The sequence below is a fragment of the Lampetra planeri genome, chromosome 4 (genome assembly GCF_965212315.1).
Source record: "Lampetra planeri chromosome 4, kcLamPlan1.2.h2, whole genome shotgun sequence".
NCBI lineage: Eukaryota > Metazoa > Chordata > Hyperoartia > Petromyzontiformes > Petromyzontidae > Lampetra > Lampetra planeri.
The window spans coordinates 31,729,935-31,743,572 of record NC_136110.1 but is presented as its reverse complement, the minus strand read 5'-3'; the positions used below and the strand labels follow the sequence as shown (position 1 = coordinate 31,743,572).

General features: G+C 56.2%; 1 protein-coding gene across 1 annotated transcript in view; it reads left to right on the top strand.

Moving 5' to 3' along the window:
• Window positions 1-12,872, top strand: part of LOC144717950 (dihydropyrimidinase-like) — a 14,958-nt gene extending 2,086 nt beyond the window's left edge. Inside the window, 10 exon segments of the mRNA XM_078593779.1 lie at window positions 923-1,055; window positions 1,058-1,080; window positions 1,974-2,153; window positions 4,978-5,091; window positions 5,093-5,168; window positions 6,149-6,305; window positions 7,974-8,115; window positions 9,267-9,409; window positions 10,444-10,654; window positions 12,336-12,872. Coding sequence (XP_078449905.1) covers window positions 923-1,055; window positions 1,058-1,080; window positions 1,974-2,153; window positions 4,978-5,091; window positions 5,093-5,168; window positions 6,149-6,305; window positions 7,974-8,115; window positions 9,267-9,409; window positions 10,444-10,654; window positions 12,336-12,401 — 1,245 coding nt within the window. The 3' untranslated portion in view covers window positions 12,402-12,872.
• Window positions 12,873-13,638: the final 766 nt, after the last annotated feature.

Below are 13,638 nucleotides of genomic sequence, written 5' to 3'. Positions count from 1 at the left end.
ACACGCGTCCAGCACACGTGCACCTCGCGCGCCCGCTCAACGTCTGGCCCGCTCGCTGCGAGGCAAGGCGACGCCTCTACCCTGCGCGCGTTCCGTCTCCTGGTGCCTCTGAGCGGCTGAGTTGCGTTGTAAAACGATGTAGGGAGGGGGGGGAGGAGGCTTGGGAATAATAACCCTGCCAGCAGGGCTGTCCATTTAAGGGGGAGGAGGTGCGGGGTACCGGGCCAACTCACACCGTGTGGACTCCCCGACGCCTTCAAACTAAACCGGCAGTGTTACATCCGACACCGTGACGTCGAAGCGCGGGGCACCCCAAAGTGCGGGGCCCGGGGCGATCGCCCCGATTCGCCGTGTACCCTAAGCACGGCTCTGTCGCGCTCCTAACGAGCGGCATTCCACCCGTCACCCACGCACCCCCCCCCCCCCCCAGACGTTACCACGAGATGGCAGACATCACCTGACCAAGGATGACGGAGCCTTTGTACAGCTGCATCTTCTAAGAGCGGCGAGCTGTTATTAAGTGGGGTGTTTTTGTGTGTGCATAAAGACAAATGAGACGTTATAAAGAATGAAGATGTGCTATTGTGATGCATAACTTAATTGTAGCGACCTTTGTCTATTCTGTGCTTACGCTGCTGCGTTGGCAGTGGTGCACAAACAACAACCACCAGCACCACTCTGTGTTTGTGTGGCCTTAAAAGTACATTTAGACAAATACTCGATAACGCTGTGGGCAATTCTCTCTTCCTCACAACACATAGAGAGGCGACAGTGTGAATACTCTACTGGGCCCCTGCCCGAAACGTCGCCTATTGTATACGTTTTTTTCTTTAAGGCCACACGCAAAGTGTAATTTTGATGAACACGTTGAGTTTTTTTTATTTGTGCTGACTCGGTGCTGCCCCCCGGGGGGTGTTGGCAGGCTGCCCTGGCTGGAGGCACCACGATGATCGTGGACTTCGTCCTGGGGGCTCGGGGCATCTCTCTGCTCGACGCGTTCTGCACGTGGCGAGGCTGGGCCGACCCCAACGTGTGCTGCGACTACTCGCTGCACGTGGCGTCACGTGGTGGAGCGAGCAGGTTAGGAGGATGGCCAGGTGTGGGTGAGGGTGTGCGCGTGTGGGTGTGCGCGTTGTGGGTGAGGGTGTGCGCGTGTGGGTGTGCGCGTGTGGGGTGAGGGTGTGCACGTGTGGGTGAGGGTGTGCGCGTGTGGGTGAGGGTGTGAGCGTGCGCGTGTGGGTGTGAGCGTGTGGGTGAGGGTGTGTACGTGTGCGTGAGGGGTGCGTGGGTGGGTGAGAGCGTGCGCGTGTGCGTGAGGGTGTGCACGTGAGGGTGAGAGCGTGGGGCGTGTGGGTGAGAGTGTGCACGTGTGGGTGAGGGTGTGCGTGGGTGGGTGAGAGCTTGCGCGTGTGGGTGAGGGTGTGAGCGTGTGGGTGAGGGTGTGAGCGTGTGGGTGAGGGTGTGCGCGTGTGGGTGAGGGTGTGCGCGTGTGGGTGAGGGTGTGCGCGTGTGGGTGAGGGTGTGCACGTGTGGGTGAGGGTGTGCGCGTGTGGGTGAGGGTGTGCACGTGTGGGTGAGGGTGTGCGCGTGTGGGTGAGGGTGTGCGCGTGTGGGTGAGGGTGTGCGCGTGTGGGTGAGGTGTGCACGTGTGGGTGAGGGTGTGCGCGTGTGGGTGAGGGTGTGCACGTGTGGGTGAGGGTGTGCGCGTGTGGGTGAGGGTGTGCACGTGTGGGTGAGGGTGTGCGCGTGTGGTGAGGGTGTGCGCGTGTGGGTGAGGGTGTGCACGTGTGGGTGAGGGTGTGCGCGTGTGGGTGAGGGTGTGCGCGTGTGGGTGAGGGTGTGCGCGTGTGGGTGAGGGTGTGCGCGTGTGGGTGAGGGTGTGCACGTGTGGTGAGGGTGTGCACGTGTGGGTGAGGGTGTGCGCGTGTGGGTGAGGGTGTGCGCATGTGAGCGGGTTGTGACGCGGCACGCAGGTGAGCGAGGAGATGGGGGTGCTGGTGCGTAGCGAGGGGGTCAACTCCTTCAAGGCGTTCATGGCCTACAGGGAGGCGTTCATGCTGCGCGACCCCGAACTCTTCTCCGTGTTCCGTCGCTGCAAGGAGCTCGGCGCCATTGCGCAAGTTCACGCCGAGAACGGAGACCTCATCGCCGAGGTGACGAGGGGAGCGCCGGCGTGGTGGCTGGTGATGATGATCATGACGATGGTGACGATGATGGTCGTGGTGATAGTGCCAACGATGATGATGATGGTGCCGACGATGATGATGATGACGAGAGTGATGATAATGACGATGGTGATGATGATGATGACGAGAGTGATGATAATGACGATGGTGATGATGATGGTCGTGATGATGGTGCCGACGATGATGATGATGACGATCAATACCGTGATGATGACGATGATTTGAATGATGAAAGCGATAATGATTTGACAGCGATGATGATTTTACAGAAGATGAAGAAGCTGGCGATAATGAGTAACAGTGAGTTTAGGATTATGATACGTTCATATCAAAACCACGTGTTGATAACAACTGCCGATGGTGATGATTTTAAACAACACGGATGTATATTTGCTAAGGGGTGGACAACCTTCTCCATCCCGAGTTCAGAACCGAACTTTGTGAAACCCTTTGACAGGAGGCGCGCCACGCGGAGACACGTCCCAGCGTTATCCAATAGCGCCGCAAAACAGCAACAACAACACAACACGCGCCAGCGGCCGAGGATGTGGAGTCCCCTGTCGTGGCACAAGCGGCTGTGGGCGCTACACCCTGTACGCAGGGCCGTGCATAGCGGCGGCACGGGTTGGGGGGGCCACGGGGTGACTCACACTCCGTGCCCCCCCCCCCGACCGCGAGGCCTTTAAACTAATTAGGAAATTTAATTCTATGGGTCTTTCGGTAAAGCCACGTAGATAGAAAAATAATACGAAAATATCACGACGTTTCGATCGCAACACACGCAATCGTCTTGACCTGTCGTGATGTTTTTATTTAGTTTTCTATCTACGTGGCTTTACCGAAAGGCCCATAGAATATGCATTCCTGCAGTCACGAAAGCTTTAGGTCAAGATCTAATTAGTAAATATTTAACAGATTTGTTTAATGCCCACTGAGCTGTGTAACTCTTTTTTCAGAAGCGACCCGGCTTTCACAAATGATAAGCTCAACGAAACGGCTGACCACGTAGGAATTTAATAGTAGCAGCCAAAACAATACTCTAGAACGCGGGACGATGATTCTATATGTGGGGGAAACAGCGGAGGACCCGGACACAAAATCCACGCGACCGCGGGGAGAATGAGCGACCTCCCCACGAGGAGCTTCCACAGAAAGCCTTTGGTTTCTGGGGCGGAGAAAGCACGTGGAGGGGAGTAGAGTGAGATGAGAGGGGAGAGGTAGGAGAGTGCATGGAGGGGAGTAGAGTGAGATGAGAGGGGAGAGGTAGGAGAGTGCGTGGAGGGGAGTAGAGTGAGATGAGAGGGGAGAGGTAGGAGAGTGCATGGAGGGGAGTAGAGTGAGATGAGAGGGGAGAGGTAGGAGAGTGCGTGGAGGGGAGTAGAGTGAGATGAGAGGGGAGAGGTAGGAGAGTGCATGGAGGGGAGTAGAGTGAGATGAGAGGGGAGAGGTAGGAGAGTGCGTGGAGGGGAGTAGAGTGAGATGAGAGGGGAGAGGTAGGAGAGTGCTTGGAGGGGAGTAGAGTGAGATGAGAGGGGAGAGGCAGGAGAGTGCGTGGAGGGGGAGTAGAGTGAGATGAGAGGGGAGAGGTAGGAGAGTGCTTGGAGGGGAGTAGAGTGAGATGAGAGGGGAGAGGTAGGAGAGTGCATGGAGGGGAGTAGAGTGAAATGAGAGGGAGAGGTAGGAGAGTGCGTGGAGGGGAGTAGAGTGAGATGAGAGGGGAGAGGTAGGAGAGTGCGTGGAGGGGAGTAGAGTGAGATGAGAGGGGAGAGGTAGGAGAGTGCTTGGAGGGGAGTAGAGTGAGATGAGAGTGGAGAGGTAGGAGAGTGCTTGGAGGGGAGTAGAGTGAGATGAGAGGGGAGAGGTAGGAGAGTGCGTGGAGGGGAGTAGAGTGAGATGAGAGGGGAGAGGTAGGAGAGTGCTTGGAGGGGAGTAGAGTGAGATGAGAGTGGAGAGGTAGGAGAGCGCGTGGAGGGGAGCAGAGTGAGATGAGAGTGGAGAGGTAGGAGAGTGCGTGGAGGAGAGTAGAGTGAGATGAGAGGGGAGAGGTAGGAGAGTGCGTGGAGGAGAGTAGAGTGAGATGAGAGGGGAGAGGTAGGAGAGTGCTTGGAGGGGAGTAGAGTGAGATGAGAGGGGGGAGGTAGGAGAGTGCATGGAGGGGAGTAGAGTGAGATGAGAGGGGGGAGGTAGGAGAGTGCATGGAGGGGAGTAGAGTGAGATGAGAGGGGAGAGGTAGGAGAGTGCTTGGAGGGGAGTAGAGTGAGATGAGAGGGGAGAGGTAGGAGAGTGCATGGAGGGGAGTAGAGTGAGATGAGAGGGGAGAGGTAGGAGAGTGCTTGGAGGGGAGTAGAGTGAGATGAGAGGGGAGAGGTAGGAGAGTGCATGGAGGGGAGTAGAGTGAGATGAGAGGGGAGAGGTAGGAGAGTACGTGGAGGGGAGTAGAGTGAGATGAGAGGGGAGAGGTAGGAGAGTGCGTGGAGGGGAGTAGAGTGAGATGAGAGGGGAGAGGTAGGAGAGTGCGTGGAGGGGAGTAGAGTGAGATGAGAGGGGAGTAGAATGAATAGAATGACTCACATATGGCGCTCGATAATGCTGATGCTGTTGTTGGTAGAGATGCTGCTGCTGATGGTTATGCTGCTGATTCGCACGGTTGGCTACGTACGGTACAAAAGAACATACATATGTACGACACGTTGCTACAGTCACTCCGCCACTGCTGCTGTTGACAACGCTGTTGCTGCTGCTGGCGATGCTGATGACGATGTTGCTGCTGCTGCTGCTGCTGCTCGGGCAGGGCGAGAAGGAGATGCTGGAACGCGGCATCACGGGGCCCGAAGGCCACGAGCTGTGCCGGCCCGAGGTGGTGGAGGCCGAGGCCACGAACCGGGCCATCACGATCGCGGGGGCGCGCGCGCTGCCCGCTCTACGTGGTGCACGTGATGAGCAAGGCGGCCGCCGACGTCATCGCGCGCGCGCGCAGGGCAGGTGAACGAGCAGCCGCGGAGGAGGGGCGGCAGGGTGCATCGGCAAAATAATAACAACAACAACAACAAGAGCAAAAGCCACCTCCTCCGTATCGTAGGGCAAAGGGGAGGAAAACAAATAGAAGCAGATTCGGAGAAGCTGGAGTATAAGAGAGATGAAACGCGTGTGCCGAGGTGGGGTAGAGAGTCGGCAGAACCGATGGCTGGGGGGGGTAGGGAGTTACAGACGGTGCGGACAGCACCGGAGAAAGAGCGACCTCCCGCCGAGCGAAGGTTCACTGGGTGCTTCCACAGGAAGCGTTGGTGTGCTGGAGCGGAGAGAGCGCGTGGAGGGGAGCAGAGTGAGATGAGAGTGGAGAGGTAGGAGAGTGCGTGGAGGAGAGTAGAGTGAGATGAGTGGGGAGAGACAGGAGAGTGCGTGGAGGGGAGTAGAGTGAGATGAGAGGGGAGAGGTAGGAGAGTGCGTGGAGAGGAGTAGAGTGAGATGAGAGGGGGAGAGGTAGGAGAGTGCGTGGAGGGGAGTAGAGTGAGATGAGAGGGGAGAGGTAGGAGAGTGCGTGGAGGGGAGTGGAGCGAGATGAGAGGGGGAGGAAAAGACGAGGGAGACAAATGGAAGGTGATGTAGAGAAGCTGCAGTATGAGAGAGAGAATAAGCGCGTGTCGAACACAGCTGGGCATCGTGCCGAGCCGAGTCCGAGGGATACACACGGGGGGGGGGGGGGGGCACTGGCTATCGACGAACGACGCCTTCACGATGATGGCACCGATGGGGGGGGGGGGGGCGGGGACGGGGGTCAAATCTGTCCAGATAACTTTCGAGAGCCCTCGTAGAGCGGAGTGAGAAGAGTCTTCATCTCCGCTCTGCGCATCGTCGCGAATTGGCCTTTGGAAGAGAGACTGGCGCACCGGGACTAGAATCTCTCCTCGAGATTGTGGGCAGGCGAGCGAGCGAGCGAGGTGTGACCGGCGTGACGCGCGCAGGCCAGGTGGTGTTCGGGGAGCCGATCGCGGCCGGCCTGGGCACGGACGGCACCCACTACTGGCACCGCGACTGGCGCCACGCGGCCGCCTACGTCATGGGGCCCCCGCTGCGGCCGGACCCGACCACGCCAGGATACCTCATGGACCTCCTCGCCAAGTGAGCAGGGGATTGCCTGCCGCGTGCTCACCGCCACGATGACATCAGCAGCAGCAGCAGCACCGTCACGAGCAACACTACCAACACAGATACCCTCACCGCCAACACCAAAATTAGCAGGACCAAAGACAAAGATCCCCCGTATAGCCTTTACCAGACTGTTGGGGCAAGTGCTGTTAGCGAGCATCTATGAAGGCCGGCACGGCACACGAGGGGGTGGGTGGCCAGCACCGCGCCCGGCCGCCTTTGTCTCCCGAGTGGCGATGTTTACGACACACCGCATCAAGCACTCATTTGAGGCCCAGGACCGGTTCAGATATTCGTCACTGGTTGTTACCGTGAGCGGGAATTGAACTCGGGTAGCCGGGTTCGTAGCGCAGCGTAGCGCTAACCACTACACCACCGCTCTCAGTACCACAACCACCACCAACTAGCAGCAATATCCCGATTAGCACCACCACCACCACCACACAACCACCGTCTGCAGCAGCTGCAGCAACACCACTACCGTCACCACCAGCTTACTCGCCGATCTCCGTCCCATGTCTGGCCCGTGTCACTAATCATCACCAGCTAATGCCACCGGTCCGTCTCCCTGGTGGACATTGTCCTCGCCCGCCCCGTCATCGCCCCACTGAGCAAAGCGCCCTCCTGCCCAAGGCCACTTACTTGATTCACCAGTCAGTCACTGCACTCTCAACCAGACGCGCGACTGACCGTTAAACGACCGACACTCTGATTGATTGACCGATTGACTGACCGACTGATTGACTGACTGACCGATTGACTGACCGATTGACTGACCATCCGATTGACTGACCGACCAATTCACTGACCATCCGATTGACTGACCGACCGATCAATTCACTGACCGACCGATTCACTGACCAACTGATTGACTGACCGATTCACTGACCAACTGATTGACTGACCGATTCACTGACCGACTGATTGATTGACCGATTCACTGACCGTCTGATTGACTGACCGATTCACTGACCGACCGATTCACTGACCGACTGATTGACTGACCGATTCACTGACCAACTGATTGACTGACCGATTCACTGACCGACTGATTGACTGACCGATTCACTGACCGACTGACCGATTCACTGACCGTCTGATTGACTGACCAACCGATTGACTGACCGATTCACTGACCGACCAATTCACTCACCGACCGATTGACTGACCGACCGATCAATTCACTGACCGACCGATTCACTGACCAACTGATTGACTGACCGATTCACTGACCAACTGATTGACTGACCGATTCACTGACCAACTGATTGACTGACCGATTCACTGACCGACTGATTGATTGACCGATTCACTGACCGACTGATTGACTGACCGATTCACTGACCAACTGATTGACTGACCGATTCACTGACCGACTGATTGATTGACCGATTCACTGACCGACTGATTGACTGACCGATTCACTGACCAACTGATTGACTGACCGATTCACTGACCAACTGATTGACTGACCGATTCACTGACCGACTGACCGATTCACTGACCGTCTGATTGACTGACCGATTCACTGACCGTCTGATTGATTGACCAACCGATTGACTGACCGATTGACTGACCGACCGACCTGCAACCGACCGATAACCCAGTCGGGTTAACCTGGTTACCGGGTGCGTGGTGCAGCGACGACCTCTCGACCACGGGCACGGACAACTGCACGTTCAACGCGTGCCAGAAAGCGATGGGCAAGGACGACTTCACCAAGATCCCCAACGGCGTCAACGGCGTGGAGGACCGCATGTCCGTCATCTGGGAGCGCGGCGTGGTGAGTGCCATGCGCGGGCCACGGTGGCTAGGAGATGTTAACTACCTCGCCTGGTATGCACGATGATGTGGGTTCGATCCCGACCCAGACGCCTGCTTCTGTATATTTGGAGTTTGCAGTGTCTCTCTCATCATCATCATAATCACGGTGGCTAGGAGATGTTAACTACCTCGCCTGGTATGCACGATGATGTGGGTTTGATCCCGACCCAGACGCCTGCTGTATATTTGGAGTTTGCAGTGTCTCTCTCATCATCATCATAATCACGGTGGCTAGGAGATGTTAACTACCTCGCCTGGCATGCAAATAGGTCGTGGTTCGATCCCGACCCAGACGCCTGCTGCTGTATATTTGGAGTTTGCGTGTCTCTCTCCCTGTGGTCGCGTGGATTTTTCTCCGGGTCCTCCTGTTTCTATCCCCTCCACGTTTAGAATCAACATCACGCGTTCATAATGTTTAGCTCCTATACATTTCCACATGATGAGCCACTTCGTTGAGCTATCATTAGTGATAGCCAGGTCCTGAAAAAGAGCTGTACAGCTCAGTGGGCCTTACCTGGCAGAGGTGGGACAAAGTCATTGTTATGCAAGTCCAAGTCGAGTCGCAAGTCATCAAATTCATGACTCGAGTCTGACTCGAGTCCAAGTCACATGACTCGAGTCCACATCTCATAGGTGGGACAAAGTCATTGTTATGCAAGTCCAAGTCGAGTCGCAAGTCATCAAATTCATGACTCGAGTCTGACTCGAGTCCAAGTCACATGACTCGAGTCCACACCTCTGTTACCTGGTAATATAAAATGTAGAAAAACATTGTTTACTTTTTGACGATCGGACCTGGTCGAATTGAAAACGCAAAACATTACTCAATGACGCCGCCATTGAGTAATTACCGACCGACCGGTTGGCAGTTCTTTCGTTTAACACGCAGGCATTCACGACCAAATGTTATCCGTAAGAGGATTATCTTGGGTTAGATCGCCAAAATATAAATGTGCCGGGTGGTAGCGAGCTTAACGACACATTTATATTTAACGCGATCCAACCCCCGCCCCTCCTGTCCCCACCCCCCCAAAAACAACCCACCGCTATTCTGGCCACTTTTTAGTTTCAAATCGGTGACCCTCCCGAGCGTTGTGGGCGTCCGAGCAGCACAGCGGCAAGATGGACGAGAACCGCTTCGTGGCCGTGACGAGCACCAACGCCGCCAAGATCTTCAACCTCCACCCGCGCAAGGGCCGCATCGCGCCGGGCTGCGACGCCGACCTCGTCGTGTGGGACCCCAACGCCACCAGGTGGTGACCCCGGGCGACGGGGTGGGCGGGGGGGGGCAACAGTGGGGGACAGCGGGGGGAGGGGGGGGATAACAATGGGGGGCAGCGGGGGGAGGGGGGATAACAGTGGGGGGCAGCGGGGGGAGGGGGGGGATAACATTGGGGGGGGAGGGGGGGAGAACAATGGGGAGGTGGGGGAGCAAAAGTGGGGGACAGTGGGGGACAACAGTGGGGGACAGCGGGGGGGAGGGGGGGATAACAATGGGGGGCAGTGGGGGAAGGGGGGCAACAGTGGGGGACAGCGGGGGGAGGGGGGGATAACAATGGGGGGCAGTGGGGAAAGGGGGGGCAACAGTGGGGGACAGCGGGGGGAGGGGGGCAACAATGGGGGGCAGCGGGGGGGGTCAAAGTGCGTGGGTGGGGTCGAGGCGCCCCAAATCAGGGAATGGGATGGATCAAAGGGCGACGTATTTGCAAAACGACGTAAAACGGGGAATTACTCGACAATGTTATGGAATGCGCTGCTTTTATGGGCTCGGAATAGACACTGCGCTACGTGGCGGGACATCTCCACCCCCATCGCGCCTCTCTCTCCCTTCCCGCCGATGGGGTTCCATCTGCGCTCCCCTTTCGCCAAGCCCCACTGACCACAGCGCAATGAAGTACGGCCAAACAGCTGGGCGAAGGGTGGCAGTGATGGTTGTGATGTATGTACACGTGTGTTGAACTTCTTTTGCACCGCACGTAGCCAAACGTGGTCATCCGAGGTGCGTGTGGACGGACGACGAACTAAACACAAAAAGCAGTTTTAAAGATATGAGTTTCCAATGTAGACGATTTATAAGTGGATTGCGCCAGTGGCTCACAAATATCGGAACGAAGAACGTTCCAGACGGCCGCGGAAGCGCATCTGAAAGCGCGCGATTCATGCAACCGTCATTGTTCGATGGCCAGCCAAACGCCGCTACTGCGAGGATGGCTTAACCCCCAAACCGAACCCCGGTCCCCCCCCCCCGGCCCCCCTCTAACCCGGCGGGTGTCCACGTGCCCGCCAGGACCATCTCGGCGCGCACCCATCACCAGGCCGTGGACTTCAACATCTTCGAGGGCATGGAGTGCCACGGCGTGGCCGACGTCACGATATCGCGGGGCCGCGTCGTCTGGGAGGGGGGCGTCCTGGCCCCGGACCTGCGGGGAACGGGCCGCTACGTGCCGCGGGCTGCCTTCCCCGACTACGCGTACCAGCGCATACGCGCGCAGGACCAGGTAGGCGCCTACGCAAGGGGTAGGCGATGCACCGGTGCTGTGTGGGGAACGAACAAACAAAACTACAACCACGGGACGACGAACATCGGCGGCGAGGGATATCTGAACCCGGCCTGGGCCCCCCCCCCCCCCCTTCACCGACTGGTACTGACCAGCGCGGTGAAGTATGGTCAAGCCCATGTAATTGACAGCATGGGGAGGCGCCGTCATCCAGCAGTGGATTGGAAAAGGCCTGCCCAACTGTTGGTAGTTGATGTTTACACTGAACGCTGTTACCTCTATTCCAAAATTCGGGTTGTTAAAATCGTTGTTTTGCGGTACTGGTGACCGCATTAAAAAGGCGGACACCAGTTTGCCGCACGTCCTGAATTGTCAAGCAACAAAACGTTTCACCACGCCGTGCAGTTTGCACGTTCCGTGGGTGTTAGTGAATGCGTTGCATTCGTGGGGAGTGGTGGTGCAGCAGTTAGCGTTACGCTGCGCTACAAACCCGGCGACCCGAGTTGGATTCCCGCGCACGGCCAACACCAGTGACGATTATATGAATCGGTCCTGGGGCTCCCCTAGGTTCATTCAGCCTCAAATGAGTACCTGGTGCGGTGTGTAAAATCATCGCCACTGGGGAGACAAAGGTGGTCTGGCGTGGTGCTGGTCACCCACCCCCCCTCGTGTACCGTGTCGGCCTTCATAGGTGCTCGCTAACAACACTTGTCCCAAGAGTCTACTCAGGCTATCCGGAGGATCTTTGTCTTTGGAAACGATTCCTGCCTTCTTAAAAACCGGTAACCGATTCTAAAAGCTGTTGCTGGTTTACCGGTTACCGATTACCCTACGGCACACAGAAAGGGATGACTGACAGAATAATATAATCTCTGGTGGGTGGGGGGGTAGCGTTTGCAGGGCTGCACCGCTTGGGTCTTACACAAAAACAAGTTTGGATAAGGTGGATATAAGCGAGCACTATGGTTAATATACATTTTAAATGAATTGCGCTACACTATACTGTATAATAGTGCATTATACTACGCAGCAGAGGTGGGACAAAGTCATTGTTATGCAAGTCACAAGTAAGTCTCAAGTCTTTGCTCTCGAGTCCCGAGTCAAGTCGAGTCAAAGATGAGGCAAGTCCAAGTCGAGTCTGAAGTCATCAAAATCATGACTCGAGTCTGACTCGAGTCCAAGTCGCATGACTCGAGTCCACACCTCTGCTACGCAGTATAACGTGCGTGTGAAATTCGCTTTAAAATGCATATTAACATGTAATGTTTAATTCATGCATTAGAATATGGGTACAGCCCTTTACGTCCACCCACTGCTGTTTGAAGGTCTCCCTTCTGCCGTGTGCATCGTGAGGGTTGTTTCACCATGCTTCATGCTGCTCAGTGTGTCGAAGGCAGGAATCACAGACGTCAAAACATTAGTTCCCTACAATGGATCGTGCTGCCCGGCCCTCCACGTAGCCCCTGCAGCATATGACAACCTATCTGCATGGTGGTCACCCACACGAGCAATACGCAGACTCAACCCCGATAAGCTTCCGAGATCGGGCCATATATCGGCCGCATTCCGCACGATTTGGTCATCGGCTGAGTGAAATCGGCCGTGCAGTGCAGCAGACGGCGCCTCTCCCCCCTCCACCTCCAACCGGGGTTCACGCGAGCCGCTGCGATCGCGCGTGCAGGTGAACCAACCGCGCGCCGTGGAGCGGGAGCCGTACCAGGGGCCCGTGTTATCACCGGACGCGTGACCCGACGCTCCGACAACACCGCGACCCCCGCATCGCCGCGACTGCAGAATCAAGGCGGCGGGAGTCGCCGCCTCCACTCTGCTCCTCCCTGCGGCACCGGGCGACCGGGCGGCCCAGCTGTCGGGGTCACGCTTACCGCCCTCGGTAGTGGCGTTTGCCTATCCATTGCTGTCCTCTGTTTTTGCTTTTGTAATTTTGGTGACTCGGGTCACCGTTGTAAATGAGACTTTCATCCTGGTCTCTTTTAGAGTTCTCATCTGGTTAACCAAATACATTGCATTTGGGTCGTTTGGGCCCAGGCTGAGCGACGCAGAGAAGAGGTGGGAGATAAATTACACGCCATGCCGATGCAGACCACGCTACACGACAGACCTAATGATATGGATCTGGGGATAAGGAGGCGCAAACCCCTGGCTCTCCGAGACGAAGATTGAATCACTTCAGCGATTTCAATAAATCAACACAGCCGAGTATCGTTTGAAGGTGGCGATGCATTCACACATCTTTGAGTATTCGTCGCGAACTGTTCGCACACACGGTTCCCGATTTCTCGCCGAGGTGGAAGTGTGTGTAGGAACTCTGGACAGAGGTTCGACAACACGTGGGAGTTCACACTCGTTCTTGAGCCAATAAGGGCCGAGCATTCCGCTGCGCTGTTGCTGCAGAGCGTTCTCACTTTGCGTTTGCATTCTTTTCCTCCCCATCACCACCTTCGAGAGAGCTTTTCTTCATTTTTACAGCGAACAGTGTGCATCGCCCCATGTCAGAGAATGGCCCAAAAAATTACGTGACAAAACTACCTTTGGAGTAATTTGAACTGGCCTACCGAGGTCAGTTAAGACGAAATTTAGAGCTCTCATTGCGATGGAACTTGGCTAAGTGATGAAACAAATGCCATATTTCTGTGCTAAATCATTCGTGACCATGATGAGACCATCAAACTTGCTACACTTGAGAACCCAATTTAATCACCGACATCTGCCTCACCTCAAACCCAGGAACTCAACAGTGCAGGCTCAGTGCTCTGACCACCGAGTTGCCTGCCAACAATATTTATCCTTCACTACGGAGCACCTTAGTTGATCTAATCGGATATTTATGAGGGGGGGGTGGGGATATTTTCGAACAAAACACAATTGTGTTACTTCTGCCGCTGAAAGGGCCTCTTGCAGTGACAGAAGAGACTGTGTCTTGATGCGTGAGTTCACAAAAGGTGTTTGAAAGTTTTATATCCCCC